The 19,719-nt window shown below is 37.1% G+C and overlaps 1 protein-coding gene across 2 annotated transcripts; it reads left to right on the top strand.

Moving 5' to 3' along the window:
• Positions 1 to 437: 437 nt before the first annotated feature.
• On the top strand, positions 438 to 19,472 carry LOC117416864 (regulator of G-protein signaling 8-like). 2 transcript variants are annotated; one of them, XM_034028306.2, is made up of 6 exons: positions 438 to 717; positions 8,094 to 8,179; positions 15,859 to 15,969; positions 16,515 to 16,576; positions 17,545 to 17,711; positions 17,899 to 19,471. In XM_034028306.2, the coding sequence occupies exons 1-6, from the start codon at positions 601 to 603 to the stop codon at positions 18,091 to 18,093; spliced, it is 738 nt and encodes a 245-aa protein (XP_033884197.1). In that variant the 5' UTR covers positions 438 to 600; the 3' UTR covers positions 18,094 to 19,471. The 2 variants fall into 2 exon arrangements, with proteins under 2 accessions (XP_033884197.1, XP_033884198.1); XM_034028307.2 differs by having other exon boundaries at positions 569 to 706; positions 17,899 to 19,472.
• The last annotated feature ends 247 nt before the right edge of the window (positions 19,473 to 19,719 follow it).

Below are 19,719 nucleotides of genomic sequence, written 5' to 3'. Positions count from 1 at the left end.
TCATGTACATATTTATCAGTCAACATTAATTTGCTTCTGCCGAGTGCAAATCAATTCATATTTATGACCTTTTTAAACATCTGGTATCATTTAAAATGAATGCATGTTGTATCTTGTTAGTCTTCCTTTTTTTCCTTATTAAAATAACAGTAGGTGTCTGATAGGTTTTTAAGAACGTGAACACACATTCAGATGAAAGGACTTTTAATGCACTTGTCAGCGTGAGCCTGTCCTTTTATCTGTTGAATTGAAATGATAAAACGGCTTTCAGCCTGCCGCTTATCTCTGTTCTACAGACCCTGCTTTGTGCACTCAAGCACACACCCCCAACCTAGAAAATGCATTTAAAATTAATATCTTCTAATAAAAAAAACAAGCAGTGAATGCATCATTTTACTCTAAGCTCTCACTAACGAAGCCTGGTACAGTATGCATGCCTGAGAGACTGCAGTGCTCCAGTAGACTCTCCTTCTCTCTCTCTCTCTCTCTCTCTCTCTCTCTCTCTCTCTGAACATGTAGCACTGGCAAACACACATTCCTGTTGCTATTCTTGGAGAATAGAGACTATCAAGACGAGACGGGCTGCCATCACTGCCTCAGATGTACCAACAGATAGCAGAGGGACGCCCTGAAAAAGTCGCAGTGCCCCACCAGGTCACCAGCAACGTGAGAGATTTTTGGAAGGCTTTATTCTCCTTGTTTGCAGGTACACACAAGGTAGGATACTGTTATTTAATTAGGAATCATCAGAGAGCATAACAGAATATGTGAACAGGTGGGATTTTGGCAATACCACAGCATTAGTTCCATATTTATGGGGTATCCATCTGCAATACATCCCTAGATATATTTTAATAAGACAAGTCAATGACAAGAGGCTGTTATTGGTAAGACTGTAACAACATGAACGTACTGTTTTGTAACAATTTTATTCTTAAGTATCTGAATCAACAATGGAGACCAAAAAATGAGCAAAGAATGATTTAAAAATATACATATATTAATAAGAACAACAAGGGGTAACACAAGGGTTGTTGTAAATAATTAGAAATCATTAGTAATCATTTCAAAACACAACAATGTATTTGTATTCCTTAATTGCAATTAAATTAATTATTTGAGGCCAATCTGGGGATATATTGAAAAGATTAAGAACTCAAAAGAGATAAGACCATTCCCAGTCAAATTGTCTTAACGCGTTGGTGTTTCATAATTTGCAAGGTGTATTTTGTAGCCTACATTTTACATGATCGATAATATTCTTTTGTTTGGTTTCTTACAATTATCTTTATTAATTCCCGATTTTCTCCCAATTTTGAAATGTCCAATTATTATTCAACCTGTCTCACCGCTGCAACCCCCGAACTGACTCGGGAGAGACGAAGACAAGCACTTGCGTCCTCCGAAACGAGTGCTGTCAGCCATCCGCTTTCTTTCGCTCTGCAAGCCCGCCGTGCAGCCATCCCAGAACTTATAGTGTCGGAGGACCATGCAGTTCTGAACTGCATACAGGCAGGCCTGCAGGCACCCGGCCAGCCACAGGGGTCGCTGGTGTGGGGTCAGCCAAGGACTCCCCAGCCGACCTAACCCCTCCCAGCCTGGGCAGCAACTGGCCAATTGTGCGCCACCCCCTGGGAACTCCCATCCACGGTCGGCAGTGGCATAGCTTGGATTGGAACAAGCGATTTCCAAGCTATAGGGCGCATCCTGCACTCCGGGTGGAGTGCCTTTACTGGATGCGCCACTCGGGAGCCCCCATCAATAATATTGTTGTATTGTTTTTCTGGAATATTGTTGGGATTTGACAAACATCTTGCAATTGATTGAAGAACCTTATTATTTATGTATTGTAATACCAAAATAACTGATAATAGATTGTATATTATTTTTTATAAGAATGTCTTTGTTGTCTAAGGATTATGCTGTAAAAAAACATTTCAACTTCAGTTTAAATGTCATATTAAATAGTGGTGGTTGGTGAATGCAGACTTGAAATTGTGATACATACAGCAGACAGATGCTCTAACCCAGGGGTGTCGAACCCCAGTCCTCGAGGGCTGCAGGGTCTTCTGGTTTTCATTCCAACTTATTTGTTCTACTGTTCTATTTTTCAAGGTCTTTTTTTAACAGTTGATGATTTAAAAAATGCACTTGATTCAAGGTACATTACCTATTAAACATTTTGAGGCCTGAGACCTCCAGGAACTGATTTTGACACCCCTGCTCTAACCAGTCAGCTGAAGAGAGTTGTTGGAGCTGTTAGCCCGGCTCTTATCCATTAGCCATGGGAAAAGGACAGGTACACCACATTAGCATATCAGGAATGCATGACTCATGAAGTGTTTGCTGTTTGTTTTTTAATCCCATCATACCTTCCAACGTTAAAACCAAAAAAGGCCAGTCTTCAGGGCCCCAATGATTGGAATCTTTGCAACCTGCTACCCACCCCCCACTCCACACTTTTTTTAAAATAATGCTGCTGAGAGCTAATGCCACTATGGGGACAAAAATGCTTTATGTTTGGTCTTAATTATTTTTAGATAAACAAAGCTGCAAGACCAACATATCCACATGCTAATAATTCACCCTTTGTATGAGAACAAACTGCCTGTAAGCTTTGGTTTTGTACTTAATAAATGATAATTTCAGACACCACACAGCTGGCTCTTGATCATACTGCATGATGTTTTTTGAAATATCCTAGAAAAACAACCACAATACTGCAACTAGTCAATCCATTGGTCCATTTGTCTGTTAATCATCCTGTCCATGAAAAATAAATCACTACTCTCTGTGTAACAGAGAGGCAGGGTTGATCTTTAAAGCCAGTAATTGATTGTATACAGGGTGATTCATAATCCCTATGATATATATATTAGTGCTTGGACTAACATGGGATTTTCATGTTCAGATATTCGCTCAATTTAAATACTTGTTCGGTTATTCGTTAGTTTTCAAAAAGTAATACAAGCCATCATATTGCTCAGAACGCAGGCAGAGACAGCATAGCAACAGGGGCAGGGGGCGTGGCCCCTGTGTGTGTGCCTTTAGTTTACTGCAAGACATTACAATATGTAGCATATTAAAGTAGAAAAATATCCCAGGAGTAAAGAATACATTGTGTTGGCCTTACTTTACCCCAGTGAATTATGAAACAAAGGATGCTAAATAGCAGTTCAAGTTAAAAGTTGTTTTGTTTTGTTTATAAATAGTACATAAAGATGACACCGCATAACATTTTTTTTTCATTCTTGCCATTGCCATTTCTTTGCAGTAAACAGTGGCCATATACACATTTTCATAAAATAATAACATGACGTTTACTTGTACCTTTTTGTAGCTGAACAAGCAAGTTGGGCACTGTTTAAGCAAGGCATTTCAGAATGGCATGCTGGCCTTTTTTCTCTCCCATGAGATTCTGACTCGCTCTAAAGCAGCACAATGCCTTTTTGACCCAGATGGCCTCCCATAGAGATCACAATGCGTGCGTGAGCATAATCTCGTTTGTTTACTTTTTGCGTTCTAAAACGTTTAGAGGCTCGAGAGCTGCTTTGTTGATCTCGTTTTTTTTATTTTTTTATATATACATATATTTTAATCTCACATATCACACAGAGCTCTTTTTCATCTGCAATTTTTGAAACTGTCACGCAACTTCTGGTGAGGTGGTAAATAAGTGCAAGGTATTTTTGTCATTTCTAGCGAATACCAACATCTGGTTTTTGTCAAAAAATATTAGTTTGCAATAAACTTCGCAACTACATGTGGCACTGCCTTGTGACTTGGCTTTGGTCTGTCTGGATTCTTTAACCCAAAATGCCATTAGCTACCAAACCAGAAATTAACAACATTTGTAGGGACTTGTAAATAGATGTTTTAGATATGGTTTGCCATGGGGTACCTAAAAGAATGATTAGTTAGGTTTTAAACAGCTGAATCCCAATGTTACCAAATTCTTAAAGCACACAGAGTAACGTGGCCCCAGCAATGACGGGGTGAAGTCCTATTTATGATATTACCATCTAGAAGTGCCAACCCATGTTTTTCAGCAATTCCTAACGTTTACAACCGACTGCTCTTAACAGAGGACACTAATGCATAATATTTAGTCTCCAGGCCTTCAATCTCTGTTGCTGGATGACTGAGTCGAATTTAAAATAAGAGCTGACATCCTCTTTCGACGATTTCTCAGAAAAGAGGTGTGCAAATAACAAGACATATGGCTCCAAGGAGCCTAAGAATAACATGATTTAAAATGTCATACATTTTTTAACGAGGTTGCTGCTTTCAGATACAAATAACGGTTTGTTCCACACTAAATAATGGTATGGGTTAGGTAATGACACTTCTTATTTTAGTTCTGTCATGCATGATTATTGTGAATTCCTAAAATTCACTGATGATTAAAAATGTATCGTCTTGCAAAAATAACGAAATGGATTACTGTAATAATAATAATAATGAAATACACTTACAATTTATGGAACCCATCAAAAAAAAATTAAATCAGGCTTAAATGCCATTAGCCAGATGGAGTAATTGCAGCCATAACCTTTAAATGGCAGTTTTCTTGTTGTCAGGTAATCAATCTTTCTGCGAAACCATTTAAAATATATCAGAAATGGGAAATAAAAAGCAGAAAATAGCCATTTCTTCAATCTGAATGCCATATGATGCAAACCATCCATCAAATGGGTCTTTGAAAAACGTATTTCAAAAATAAATCCTGTTCAAGACATTGGAAGAGGAACAGTGCCCAAGATCAGGGGGCCCAACATAGCTGTACTGTAAGAAACTACTTCGTCCAGCATGTCTCAGCTGGATCGATCTGTGGGTTGGTAGATCATTAAGCACATTTTATTTGCCTAGGTTAATAATGACTTTGTTCACAACAGGACAAAAAATGGTGCAATCTTGTCATTCCTTTATAAAATGATAACATTTTCGATTGACCTGCTTTTTTTTGGTGGGTTTCCAACAAACGTGTCTGTGCCCTGAGGTGGGCGTCATTGTATTTTAATTGAGGTGTGGGTATGCTAAAATGGTTTAATGAAAGTTAAAATTAAAAATAAATTTGACATACATTATAGTAAAATAAATATAAAATAATGTTACTGTAAACATATAGCAAAGCAAAATAGCACAGTACAATAAATTTATATATATATATATATATAGGTAGCCTATTATAACGATTCTGTTCAATGGAGTGGTGTGTGTATGTAGGCCCTACTGTATATTTAGCACATCCCGTAAATCAATTCAGTCTCCAAGGCAGATCTTCTACTTACTTCTTTGATATCTTTTGTTTTTAACAGGTAACAGGTTTAAAACGCAGGTATTTTACCACTGTACCACCTGTTGTCTTTTAAGAATGCACAAAACCCTACCTATTACAAAAGGGCATCATACTGGTCTGCTTTGGAGGAAGATTGCATGTGACCATTAGTCACAATTTCGATTGTAAGTCGCCCTGGATAAGGGCGTCTGCTAAGAAATAAATAATAATAATAATAATAATAATAATAATAATAATAATAATAATAATTAGTCTGCGTGGGCTTTCAAGAAATAGATAAACTACAATCATTTAGTTTCAATTTAAAATAAATCAGCATGATTTATTTTGTGTTACCAACAGTAGGCTAAAGTACAAAAAAAGTGAACTAGGTATTCATTTGATTTTACTACTGTAATGTATACTGTATAGGCATACTGTACAGATTTATATTTTTAATAATCTAATGTGTAGCATACCCAAAACACATTAGTGTTATTTCAACACAATGATTTATATTTAAAATACATCAAGAACTGTAAATGTATGTGTGTGCAATTTTATTGTATTGTTTTTAAACCCGACACCTCCTTATGTCAGACAAACATGTCTGGTTTAGCAAGGGGCTACTGCATGATTATGAAAAGCTTTGTGGGGGTGAAGGTTGTGGCCCCACTATAGAATCTGATGGGATTAAACTGCCTTTCATTTTTTATATATATATATATATATATATATATATATATATATATATATATATATATATATATATATATAAACAGTATTAAAATAAGTAAAATGAAGACGGAACATAATGCATTGTACAGATAACATTTACATTAAACAAAAACAATGTAATTTTGATTCTTGCTCCCTTGCATGTATAGACGTTATCCTTCGGGCACTCTCTGCTGCAGTAAACCACAACTCAACTGTCACTATTTTATTTGAAAAAAATGCTTGCTAAGATGACACAAATAATATTGAAATTAGTATATTGTGGCTGTCTTCATTAACATATTTTTTTTTAGTACATACGACAAAATGTGCAATTGTCGTAACGAAAATGCAAACTACGGTATGTTTGCGCAACTGGCCCATCTTAGTACATCTACCCCTAAGTGTTTAATGTAGACATAAACATGATTCACACAGGACTAAAAATCAGGGGTCCTCAGAGTTGGTCAAAAGTAGAGGACGTCTAGTAACCTCCCAGACATGGATTTGTTTTCATCAAAAAAAGTTGGTAAATTCAAAATGAAATGTGATGTTCGGGCCAGAGAAGGCGCTTTTGTACATGATTTGTAAACAGTAAACCTGGTATAAATAACTAATTTTGTTGTACCTTCTTTTCGAAAGGCTAGAATAACCATTTAGTTCCTTGAGTGATATGTATTTGCATACATCAAAAGCACCATTCAAAGCATCCATTTTTTTAAGAATCGTCCTTTATGTTTTGTATTTTCGCCCGTAATTTGGTTATGTCCAATCGTTGCATTTTACTGAACAGTAGAATCTCAGGACAGATCATACCAATTGTAATATCATATTATGGTTTATTGTAAAGGCTGGTATTGCTCTGAGGTGAATACCCCGGAAATATTGTATCAATTCTAAGTAAAAAGACACAGGACATCTGAGTTTGAAATTTTACAGAAGGTCCTGATGTTCTGTAAAAAAAATCTGAGAAAATGATCTGGTATTAAAAGAAATGGACGGTTCGCACAGGACTAAATTTCACCGATGTCGGTAAAATTCAGAAGCCACTTGTTTATATGGTGATTTTTAGTCCCATGCGAATCAGGCTAAAGATGGTTCTTTGTAAGGCCAAGGAACAGTGATTATTTAAATAGACTTGATTAAAACTGCAAGAGTATTTGAAATAACAATTAATTAAATCACCCTATGAAGCGCCACAGATCATTTAGAAAAATCTGTTTCTGCACCTTTAAGACAAGTTAGGGATTTAGTTATTGGAATCATTAATGAATGTGAAAGACCAATTACATGCATGGGATGCCCAGAAATAACAACATAGAACCACATGTTTTCTTTTTTTTTAAATGTGTTATTTTAATAACATTTGTTTTATATTCATAAAACGTCTCTAGACTCTCATTAAAGACACGAACAAGGAGACAGTTTCATGAATATCAATCTGTATTTGTATACAAAACTAGAAATAAGCACAGCAGGTATTTAAGGCTGTTACATAGTGGAGTAAAAAGCTTTGAAAATCAGCCCTGTTGTTTACTCATGAATTAAATCTTTTTATAAGCCCCATAAATACAATACAAAACTAAAAGTTTGTGTTTAAAGAAAAACATGAGCAGACTCATACATTTGTGTTCTGTTTATCTGTTCTTATGGAAACATTTATAACATTTTGTATCAAGTACTGGGCATCATCATTTTAAAACAACAAAAAAAATCTGAATTTAACGTAAATATATATTTAAGTATAATCTTATCTTATGTTCTCTCATTCAAGGAAAAATCTATAAATAATAAGATACACGTGTTCTGTTATTAAATATGTTCCCAACATCAGAGAAATCTGGGTGTTTTGACAGTCATTTGTACAGAACTGTTGTACAAAGTCAATGGGGTAAAACAACAAATCACTCTTCATAAAGTTCAACTTAGCTCTGTAAACAAACACTATACAATAATAGGAAGACAAATTGTATACTGATTAGGCAAGCTGTTTTCATTAAGAGGTCAATTGACATGTAATATTGTGCTTTACAAGGCTGGGTGAATACAAATATCCAGTGAGGCACCAGAGCTGAGTATTGTGTTTCTGTTGTTATAGATCAAGCTGTCTCACCTATCTGCAAACAGCTCTTCTGTCTGTAGGGAGGAGGACAAACAGGGTGAGAAGACAACAAACAGAAGACAGTAAGTCATTTTGTTTCTAATAGGAATGTTTTTATTATTGCATCAATTGTCACACATATGTATAACAATTGCCTGTCCAATTAGTTGTTGAAGAGTACTGCATGAAGTATGTCCCAATATTCTTTATAGAAAGTGTGGCAGAGTGATTTGCAGTGCGTAGGTGTAGAGGTGATGCGGTGCTCAAGTAATGACAAAAAACAACGTTCACGGTGCAATGGTGTTTTATTTATAATCCAAAGTCACTTGACAACTGTAAATATTAGGCCAAATACCGAACCGAATACCGAATTTACAAAAACTGTCAAGAAAACTGATGAATGAAAAACAGACTGGCAGCTACTAACAAGGGACGCGCACAATCTATAGTTTTGAGCCTTTTAGTTAATAGTATTTTTATTACCTAATGGAAATATATCCCTGAATAAGATTTCAGTTTGAAACGTACACGATTTACTGCCAGCCCTCTCCCCCCACAACAGAAACGTCAAAATACAGAACCGTTTACTTTACCTTTACAAGAAAGGAGAGCTGCATCTTTGCCATAACCCTCTATTTTCTTTAATGACATTTCAAACTGTGTCACCTGATCTGAGAGTAGAGTTGCCAACAGGCTCCAGAATCTCGGGACACTTTAAGGCAGAGCAGGATTTGTAACTCACCTCTCTAAACTGCAGTGTATTCAGTAAAGTAAGTATAAATTGTGCAAACTGTCGCTAAATTAATTGAATTGTTTTACTTAATTGCTACCAAAAGCACACAACTGCCTGCGAGGATCGTTTCCATCAATCAGACCTATACAGCAGCTGATTGGCTTTCTGAGTCTGTGACTGGGTGGGACTGTGTGTAGCAAGAAATATTAAACAAATAGAAATAACTTTACCTGCTGCCACAAGGTTAAATGAAAGGGTGCAGGTGAGTGCTAAGTTATCTATAATAATGGTGTTGCACTATTTTGATAGATATTGTTTACTGTATAAAAAAATTCAAACCCCTATCTGAGAGCTATGAGGAAAAATTTACAGTGATGAGTGACCTGAATGATCTCCCTGCGAAATAAAACCCACATTGATTTAAATGCACCGTGTGTGTAACACATATCAAAAAGGCTATTAAATAGTTTTAAAATGATTTAAATAAAACACAGCAGTTCCCAAATGGTTCAATTTGTATTGGCACATTGCAATAACGTAAACTTTAATTTACTAAAGCATATTGTTCAACAACGTCTTGCATATCTGACAGTTGTAAAGTTACAAAAAATATATATTTCTGTGCACTGATTTTTTTTTTTCCCTCAGTATGAGCTCAAGAACACATTTGACAGATAAAGCAACAAAGCACAAAAGTCTACAACAGTTTGATATTACTATATATTACAGGTTTACTGCATAACTTTACTCCATGAAAAGTGTGATGTGAATGTGCTGTTGCACACGGGGGTATGTTTGCATTCAGCAGCTGCGTGTGTTTAGTGCGTGTGCCACAAGTAATTTAGGGAGTTGAGAGCTGCAACAGAGTTCATTAAACATGTTCTTGTTATTAAATACAACAGTTATGTTTAATACCAGATTCGTGTCTTTTATTTAAAGAAGAACTGCACACATTGGAGGGATGTATTAAAATGGATGTGTGTCTGGGTGGATATATAGGATTCAGATTCGGTTCACCGAATCCTAAGGATTCAGCCGAATCCGAACCCTATTCAAAAAGTAGGTATTCGGACTGAATCCTGGATTCGGTGCATCCCTATAAATAATAATAACTGGCAATACACAGCTATGTGTACTGCTTAGTAAATCCCACAGGGTTCAGTCTTGAAATAATAATTACAGTAAATACACACACAGAACGCAGACACGGTCACAAGTCCAAAGTGAGTGCTTTTTCAGTGCGAGTGGTGCAATAACTTTATTTGTGAACAGTAGTGCAGTGTTGTCCAGGTTGGTGCTGGCCTTTAGCGACAGCCCCTGGTACGTGTTAGCCATCTAACAAGAACAACCGTTTACAATTAGTACGACAAAACAAACAAATACCACTGTATATCACATTCCTTCAGCGGTTCGTCCGTAACCATAGAAAAAGGAGCAGTTCGCTAGGCCACATCCCCTTTTGTACCTTCAGCCATGCCCCTTTGGTTAGCGAGTGCAATCATTTTTCATTCAATCCGCGATTGCCACATTGCTTCCCATCTGGGGTGATGACTTGGTGTACTGTGGCTCCGCCTCCTTCCTGGATGGCTGACTTCCGATTGACCCTGGAATTAACTGTCAAACCATCCAGTCCGGGGCACACTGTTCCCTTTACACAGCACCCTCACAGGTCAGGAGTGAGATTTATAAGCAAGATTCATTCTTTCTCTGTCACAAAAGTCACATAGATTCAGGGGTTAATTTGTAAACAAAAAGGTACCAGATCTTATAATTAAGGAAAAGGGATAGCATTTTATAGATCTTTGTTTCTAGACCTAATGTACTGACTTTCATTTACAATATATGCTTTTACTTCTCATCTGCTTGCTGTTAGCTGTGTGCCAAGCATTGCCTAGCCATGTTTTAATAATCTTCAGAATGGTGGTCCATTTTGGTGGTCTTTCCCCGCACGGTGTACCATGTGGTACATGAAGGGCTGCAATGCCAGATACCACTGAGTTATTGTGCTTAACCACTTGAGTGAGAAGTGGTCTGTGACAAGATCAAATGAGTATCCCAGCAGGTAATATCGTAAAGAGTGAGTAGCCCATTTAATGGCCAAACACTCCTTTTCGACTATGGAGTAGTTGCGCTCCCAAGGAAGCATCTTTTACTAAGATACAGAATCCGGTGTTCTACTGCGTCCACCTTTTGGGACAAGACTGCACCCAAACCCACATCCAACGCATCAGTGTGGAGGATAAATCTCTTGGTGAAATCAGGTGTGATAAGAGTGGGGGCCTGGCAAAGTTTACGCTTAATAGTATAAAACGCCCCCTGACACTCAACTGACCACTTAATTAAATTCAGTGCACTCTTTTTGGTGAAGTGTACTAAAGGGTTAACCACTGTGGCATACTCGGGGATAAAGCAGTGGCAATAACAGGCTAATCCCAGTAGTGACCTCACCTGAGTCTTGTTTTTGGGGATTGCTGCATCAACCAAAGCCTGGATTTTGGTGACAATGAGCCTCACCCTTCCATTTCCCATTACAAATCCCAAATGTTGAGTCTTTGTTTTGGCAAACACACATTTTCTCAAGTTAGCTGTCAGCCAGGGCTGCCCTTAGAGACTGAAGGACGGCTGTAACCCTAGCCTAATGCTCTCACCAGGTGGAGCTGTAAATAACCACATCATCAATACGCTGCTGCATATTCATGATGTGGGCCTAAAACTTGGTCCATCAGTCTCTGAAAGGCAGCAGACGCATCATGTAGCCCAAACAACATGGTTTTAAAGTGGAACAGCCCTTCTGGTGTTGAAAATGCGTTTTTCTCTCTAGAACTGCGGGTCAAGGGAATCTGCCAGTATCCCTTTGTCAGGTCCAGAGTAGAGATGAACTTTGCCTTTCCCAGTCTATCTAGAAGTTTGTCGACCTGAGGCATAGGGTACGCATCGAACTTGGCAATAGCGTTTACCTTCCAGAAGTTCACACAGAAGCGGTTGGTGCCATCTTTCTTGGCCACTATGACAATTGGCCTGCACCACTCGCTCCTGGGAGGCTCAATTTTATTATTTATTATTATTATTATTATTATTATTATTTATTTCTTAGCAGACGCCCTTATCCAGGGCGACTTACAATTGTTACAAGATATCACATTATACATTATTTCACATTACACAGATATCACATTATTTTTACATACAATTACCCATTTATACAGTTGGGTTTTTACTGGAGCAATCTAGGTAAAGTACCTTGCTCAAGGGTACAACAGCAGTGTCCCCCACTGGGGATTGAACCCACAACCCTCCGGTCAAGAGTCCAGAGCCCTAACCACTACTCCACACTGCTGCCCCACACTCCACACTGCTGCCCCAAGTTTGAGCATGTCCCATACCTCTGCAAATGCCACTTGGTCAACTTTCCGGGATCCGGTAAGGTCTCTCTTGTACTGTGACACCTGAGGGAGAGATAATGTCATATTCAACCAAGTTAGTCCTGCTGGGCAAGTCAGAAAAAAATCGCTGAACTCCTCAATAAGCTTACGCAGCTTCCGTTGCTGATCTGGAACCAATTGTTCCCCCATCAAAATGATTTTAGTGCTAGGGGTCTCTGGACAGGGGCCTAAATCATCCTCTACATTGCCTGGGGCTATAAAGGTCTGATTAAATCGCTCCACCAAACCATCTGTCTGTGGATGATAAACAGATGTCCTGATGGGACGTATTTTTAATATTTTATATACTTGCTGTAATGTTTTAGACAAAAAGTTGGTTCCATGATCCTACTCCAGCTATAATTTGCACTAACTCTGTGGCTATTGCAGTGGCACTAGTGGACCTCAATGGAAATGCCTCCATGTATCGCTTTGCATATCTACCACCATTAATATATGTGTATACCCGGAATCAGAAGGTAGCAAAGGGCCCACTATGCCCATTGCAAGGGGTTCAAAGGGGGTGGAAATAATCGGCAGTGGAACCAAAGGGGCGGGGCGCACTCGACCCAGCGCTACTCGCTGGCAGTCTGGGCATGTGGCTACATATTTTGACACATCAGTATGAAGTCCTACCCAACAGAATCGAGCCAATATCTTTTCCCTTGTCTTGTCAGCTCCAAGATGCCCAGCAAAAGGGATATTATGCACCAGCCTGTGTTACAGGCTGTCCTGTGCCCATCGCTAGGTTTACACTATGCATTAATTGCCCCTGATAGTGCCAGCCCTACCCTTTCAATGAGCGTGGTGTAACGCTCCTACCTCCTTCTCTCCTCTGTCTCCCGTCTGCTATCCAGTGCCTCCAGCAGATCCGCCAGTGCATGACGATCCATAATCCTGTGTCTGACACCACGTGTGGCAAAGTGGTTGAGTGGGTACAGGTGAAGGAGTGATGTAGTGCGTAATTAAGCAGACAGAGAGGTTTATAATCCAGTTTATATCCAGGTCTGGTGACCAAATAATAATCCCCAACAATTCACAACAATGTGTAGTGCACAGAGTAAATAACAACAGGGTTGCAGTCCCAAATAATAACACAAATATCCGTCCCACAATATACTAACACGGTCACCAGTCCTGGGTGAGTGCAGTAGTGCTTGTGGTGGGTGATATAAGTTTATCAGTGACAGTAGTGCAGTGCTGTTCCGGGTTTTTTGCTGGCCCTTGGCGACAGCTCCAGAACATATTAACTGTCTAATAATAACAAACAAGACAATTATAGACAAACAAATAAAACACTCACAATATGTATATTCACAGGGTCTCTCACGGGTCCTTTCAGGTTCAACAACACAAACCAAAGCGAAGGAACAGATTACGTCTCTCCGTCCCCTTTTATCCCGTCACACATGACCCCTTGGTAAACAAGTGCAACCGCCCCTCCAATCTGCGACTGCCATGTCGTTTCCCTTCCGAGTCAATGAGTTAATGCAACGGAGTTCCGCCCCACTTCCCTTAAACCCTAGGAAAGAACTGTCGAGCCAGCCCTTCCAAGGAACTCAGTTCTCGCTGCTTGGCGCCCTCACAGGTCGGGAGGGAGATTTACTACCAAGAATCATTGTATTTCTGTCACATCCCTGCATAGATTATATTTCATGTGTCACTTGATAACCTGGATTAAAGGGGTGCTGACAACCAATGTAAGAACTCACAGATGACAAAGGAATGCTAACTGATAAGTAGCATGACAGGGAGCAGTGTTGAATTTCTTTAATGTTTATTTATTGACTCTTAAGCATAAATACATTTTGTAGACCTAATTTGTAAAAACGAAAGCAACAGTATACTGTGATCTTGTGTACAGCAAGAATAAGCGCCTGACAATAAAGCATGTGCAATACCTTACGATATGTGAGACTTGACCAGAAAAAAAAAAAGTTATTTTGAAGGAATATTATAATTATTGCCTTTTGCCTTTGGACAGCAACATTCAACTTTATTGTTCAGATTGATCCCTTTGACCAAGGGTGTGTTTTGATAGCACTAGGCTCCTTTAGGATTTCTGAAACTCTTTAGATTTAAAAAAAAGGCATTTTTTTCGATAGCTCACAATAATTTTCAATTATATTTTTAAGACAGAATGAAGATGAAATGGTAAAAAAAATGTTGTTTCTTCTGAAAACGTTTTTTAAAAGAGCTTAATTTAAAAAAAAGACCCTGGTGATTCTAAATTTAAGAATACAGTTATTTTGCAGTCATGACATCTAGCTGAAGTGCTGCATTTAGATATGCTTAATACACGCTCTAATAAGCAAACTCCAATTTATGCCTTGAGGGTCAACTTCCATATTGTGATGTTGACTAATCTGGGCATTTTGAATTCCGTTGGCTATAAACGTTATATAAATTGCAGTGTTCAAAAACAAACTCTGTATTTATTGGATAGATGGATCTCTCAGAAATCTCTGGGAATTCTGGATCAAAATGTGTTTAGTCATAACCAAAAACAAACAAAAAAAACCAGAGCTGTATTTCCATTTCAGTTCAGCTTTACTTCCTGCTTATTATTACACATTACAGTCCTACTGATGTCACTGTATCTTGGTATGCTCTAACCTACCTGACCAAAACTCACAGCAATAGGGCAAAGTGCAGTTGACTTTCATTTTAGGGGAATATGTACATTTAACAGTTTGAATAGTTCCAAGTTGTTATACTGAAGAAAATATAAAGTCTGCCAGTATCAAAAGCTCACTTTGTCCATTGTGAATATAGAGGTCTAATACCAGAACTTGTATATGCCTGTGCATCATACTAGAAATTCTCCTTTTTGTAAGAAACCAACATGACCAGCTTCATTAGTGCTTTTCCTTTCGATGTGATTTACATAGAGAAGAGCTCACAATTGTGTGTTTGTTGTTTTTTCGCATCCCATTTTATATAGTATACTGCTAATGCTGAGATACTACTGTAAACACGATAATGCATGTCAGAGGAGTAACCTCATTTATAAAACTACAGTGTTTCATGATCTAAAAGGGCACCATGTTTTAGAAACAGTTTACATTCAGATAGTGGCAAAATGATTATATTCTCTGCATTGATAGCAGTGTTAAATCATTTTCTTCAAATAATACAGTATTCGTAGGCGGAATAGTAAATTAGATACACGTAGGAAGTCACAGGAGTGAATTAAAAAAATGTAAAGGGCTTAGTCAGATAATGATTTGGTTTTACATCATACCTTGTCACATGTAGGTGTCAGACATACCTTTGTATCCACCTGCTTTTAGCTGCTGCTTTAAAAAAGCAGGGTATTGATACTAGCATGTAGAGGCACCAGACAATGGGCAACACAATTATTGGCTCATTTCTGAGCATCATAGGGGACGCTATACTGTAAATGTCAAGGACTTTGATAGCAGTATGTGCACAATATACTCTAAGGCCCATTTGTCTTGAACGTTGAATTTCCACAGGGACATTACACCTTGTAAGGTTGTTTGTCTACATCTGCTGATCAGTGCAATGGCGAAGAACTACCAATTTATCTTGCATGAAAAAGTTTATAACAAGAATGTAGATGAACTATGTATTCCTCTTTCAGAACCAGAGCCATGAAGACCCGACTGGGCTGTTTATCAAATAAATCAGATTCATACAGTGATTTCACTGCCTTTCTTACTCCTGTAACAGAAAAGACAACCAGATGCACAAAGTAAGAATAATAAACCTATGTAGAGATGTGCAAAGTTTGCAAAGTTTTTCTACCTCTGATTGCAGTTGGATTTTAGAGTCAATGATATCTAATAATGTGCCATTTTCACTGTCCCATCCTCTCCCCAATATTTGCCTTTTACTTTCTCAGCTTTCTCAACCTAGCTCTTTACCTAAGTACACATTTGTTCTATTTTCTCATTTAAAATGATTTAAAGCTCTGGTGACACTCAGTTAATTCTCTCTCAATGATTTACAAAGTATGAAGAATAAGTACAAATACTATGTTTGCTTATTTAGCCAGATGAGTCATATTATAAGGAGGTCCCAGGATTTCGTTTTTGGGGGTAGGAGGGAAGGAAATACTGTATAAAGACACCTTTTCCATATAGTAATGTAAAGCAATCTCATTATTACTTTATTTATCTTTTGTTCTGTATATAAAATGACAAAACTTGAACAATATGTAAGACTGCAAAACACATTAAAGTTCAGAACACATTTTTATTGAGGTATCTAACATTATTCTCACTCTCAACTTGTTAGGTTATCAACAGAAAAAGTCAAACAATGGACAGAATCATTTGACATCCTTCTTTCCCATAAATGTAAGTGTCAGAGTATCTTTTTGTGTCCTAATGAGCTACCATAGTCTTTGTTACAATGAACAAAACACTGACAAATACATGTAAGAAAGGATATGGAATTATTCTAGGCATTTTTATTTTTTTTAAACAAACAGAGAAGTCAGATAATTAGCTGTTATAGAGACGAGTGGTATTCTTCAGATACTGAAAACTAAAAATAGAATGAATACATGACTATAATAATAATAATAATAATAATAATAATAATAATAATAATAATAATAATAATAATAATAATAATAATAATACATCCCAAAGGAAAAGAGTTTTGTCTAGAAATGAAACATTGTAAATGAAGAGTAACTCAGACACAGGCTATGTCTACAGAATTAACACCACAGTTCACCAACAGGCATAGAACAGACCAAACAAGTCATGGTCTAAAATAAAAGGAAAGATGCTGGTGTTTGGTGTTCCAGTCTCAGAGTATTTCCCCTTCCAGTTAATTCCCAAATGCAAGCAGCTGTCTAACATAAACATAAAGGAAATCACAGTTAAGGGAATTCTTTGTGGAACTAAGGAAAGCCTCTCACAGGCAGTCCCCCTGGAGTATTTTGGAGTCATGAAAAATTATTTTCTTTAGCAGTCAGTGATAGGAATAAAAATTGTTCCGGCAATCCACACATTGTGAAACATAAACCTTTTGTCGCAATTGCACTGTTACCACTTTGAACCATACCACTGTCTGTGATACTCATAATAAAATAAAGTCCATGTTCTCACAAGAAGTACTGTAAAAGTGTGATACACAATTATATAATTACATACTCTAACATATCCCACATTATCTAAGTTGTTTTGCTCTATTCTTGCTAATAACCTCTATGATACCGCTATATTTTTTTTAAATAGAAGAATAGTAGGCTAAATATTTTGCAACCACCTTTTTTCATGTAATAGTAACTCCCATGTTTTCATTACTTTCCCAGATGGTTTGGCTGCATTTAGAGCATTCCTCCAAACAGAATTCAGTGAGGAAAATATTGAGTTCTGGATGGCCTGTGAGGACTATAAGAAGACCAAGTCCACAGCGAAACTGGGCTTGAAGGCTAAGAAGATCTATGAGGAGTTTATTGATGTTCAAGCTGCTAGAGAGGTTGGTACTGTAAATGATGATGACACTGCCTCCTATATTTCTTATAGAAGAAAATATTTTGTTACGGTAAGAATTCAGATTTAAGAAACCATTTGACTTTATGTATGTAATTTTTCATTTTAACACAGATTTATTTGTAGATAAACATGATAGATTGGTGATTCATTGAGTTTTTCCCCTCCTGCAGGTGAACATTGACTTTCAGACACGAGAGATCACAAGGAGAAACCTTCAGGAACCCACCCCCTCATGCTTTGATGATGCCCAAGGAAAAGTGCACAGCCTTATGGAAAAAGACTCATACCCCAGGTTCCTGAGATCTAAAATCTACATGGACTTATTGAACCAGACTCAAACTCACTCCCAAAGGAGGTTTAGTTAGAGAGACCAGCATTATCTCTACTGCATCCATGCACCTCTTAATGTAATATTTGTAAATAGTATAAATAACCCAAGGGGTTTTTAAGGTTGAAAATGGGATAAGACTATCAGATGCTTTCCTGTGTTGGTTTTACACAATGTATTGAAATGTACATCTTCACATGGCCTTGTAATTAATATGTACCCTGACATATTGTGACCCTACTTCAGACAAATTGGTTTAAAGTTTAAAAAATGTGAAGTTAATGTATAAACCCTGTGGTATGCCTCACACATTTGACTGAGTTTCTTTTGCACCTCCATATCATTCTGACTTCCACATTCATCAAGACATTGCTCCACCAAATGAACATATCTGAACATTGAGAAAGTAGATTAAATCATAGAGATATATTGTACACACAACATAATAAAGTAATATAGTACTAGAGGCATCTGTAAGCTGATGTATGTGAGAAAACACAGAGCAGCAATGGTTCTACAGTGTATGACACTGCATTACGGTTTTCAGCAGCTTTAATGGTTAAAAATACACATGTGGCCTTATTCATGTTCCGTTTTGTGTACTATACATGACCATTGTTGGAAGGTATCCCTGCAAACGGAAAGCTGATGGGCAACACAGATATGGGAAGTTACAGTCACAGTGATACTGTTTGAGCAGATGGCTGCAGAACAATACACGTTTCAGAACAATAATCAAAATCATCAGGTAACCAATTAAAGTACAATTGGGCAGTGCAAACATCCACATCTTATATTTAATGCAATAAGCGCAATAATACTTGGGATTTCATATGCATACATTTTAACAGTACAGAATTAGATGTAGGTTGTACTGCACAATGAAAGTAGTGATTCAAAAATTAGGGTACTATTTATACGTTTATCTGCTGGTTTTGTATTTATTTTATAATTTAAAATCCTATGTTTATTCATATACACCAGGTGATATCATAAAAAAAAATTCAAATAGTAATACAAATATTTGTTTAAACAAGTATTGCATTGACATGTTACATTACAACCTGGTTATTTGTTTGTGCTACTCTGTAATATGTTATAAAACATCATATGCAATCTCTGTGTGTGAGAAATACACTGTATTCATGCATTAGGTATTTGAAAAAGACAGTCCGTTCAAACCCCAAATATACAGTACATTATAATTATAAATATACATTAAGATTATCATGAACTGACTTTTTAACAACAATGAAAATCTAGGTTAATGGTGTAACTCAGTTAGATATATAGGTGACCTAAAAGTAATCGTGTAATAATGAAATGTACACTGAAAAGATGTGAGTTTTTTTATTTTTTTATTTTTTTATGTATTTATATAGAATACTAGCAACACAATAAATACAGGCGTGGTTCAAACTTAGTCAGCAACCTACACAAAAGAACAACATAAATAAGACACATCTATATGTAGTGTGCAAGGTATATTTGTATTTGAGCTAGTTGAAATTGTAATAATAAAATAACTTGTTTTGAATTCAAGTCATGTAGAACTCAACCTCTATCGGAATAATCAGACTAGACAACATTTCTAGTGAATACAACGTAACAGTTTTACTAGAAATAAAACTAAATAAAGGAAAAATTAAAGGTGCAACAACGA

The sequence above is a fragment of the Acipenser ruthenus genome, chromosome 12 (genome assembly GCF_902713425.1).
Source record: "Acipenser ruthenus chromosome 12, fAciRut3.2 maternal haplotype, whole genome shotgun sequence".
Lineage (NCBI taxonomy): Eukaryota > Metazoa > Chordata > Actinopteri > Acipenseriformes > Acipenseridae > Acipenser > Acipenser ruthenus.
Note: the sequence above shows the minus strand (reverse complement) of the source record. Positions and strands in the feature narration are given on the sequence as shown.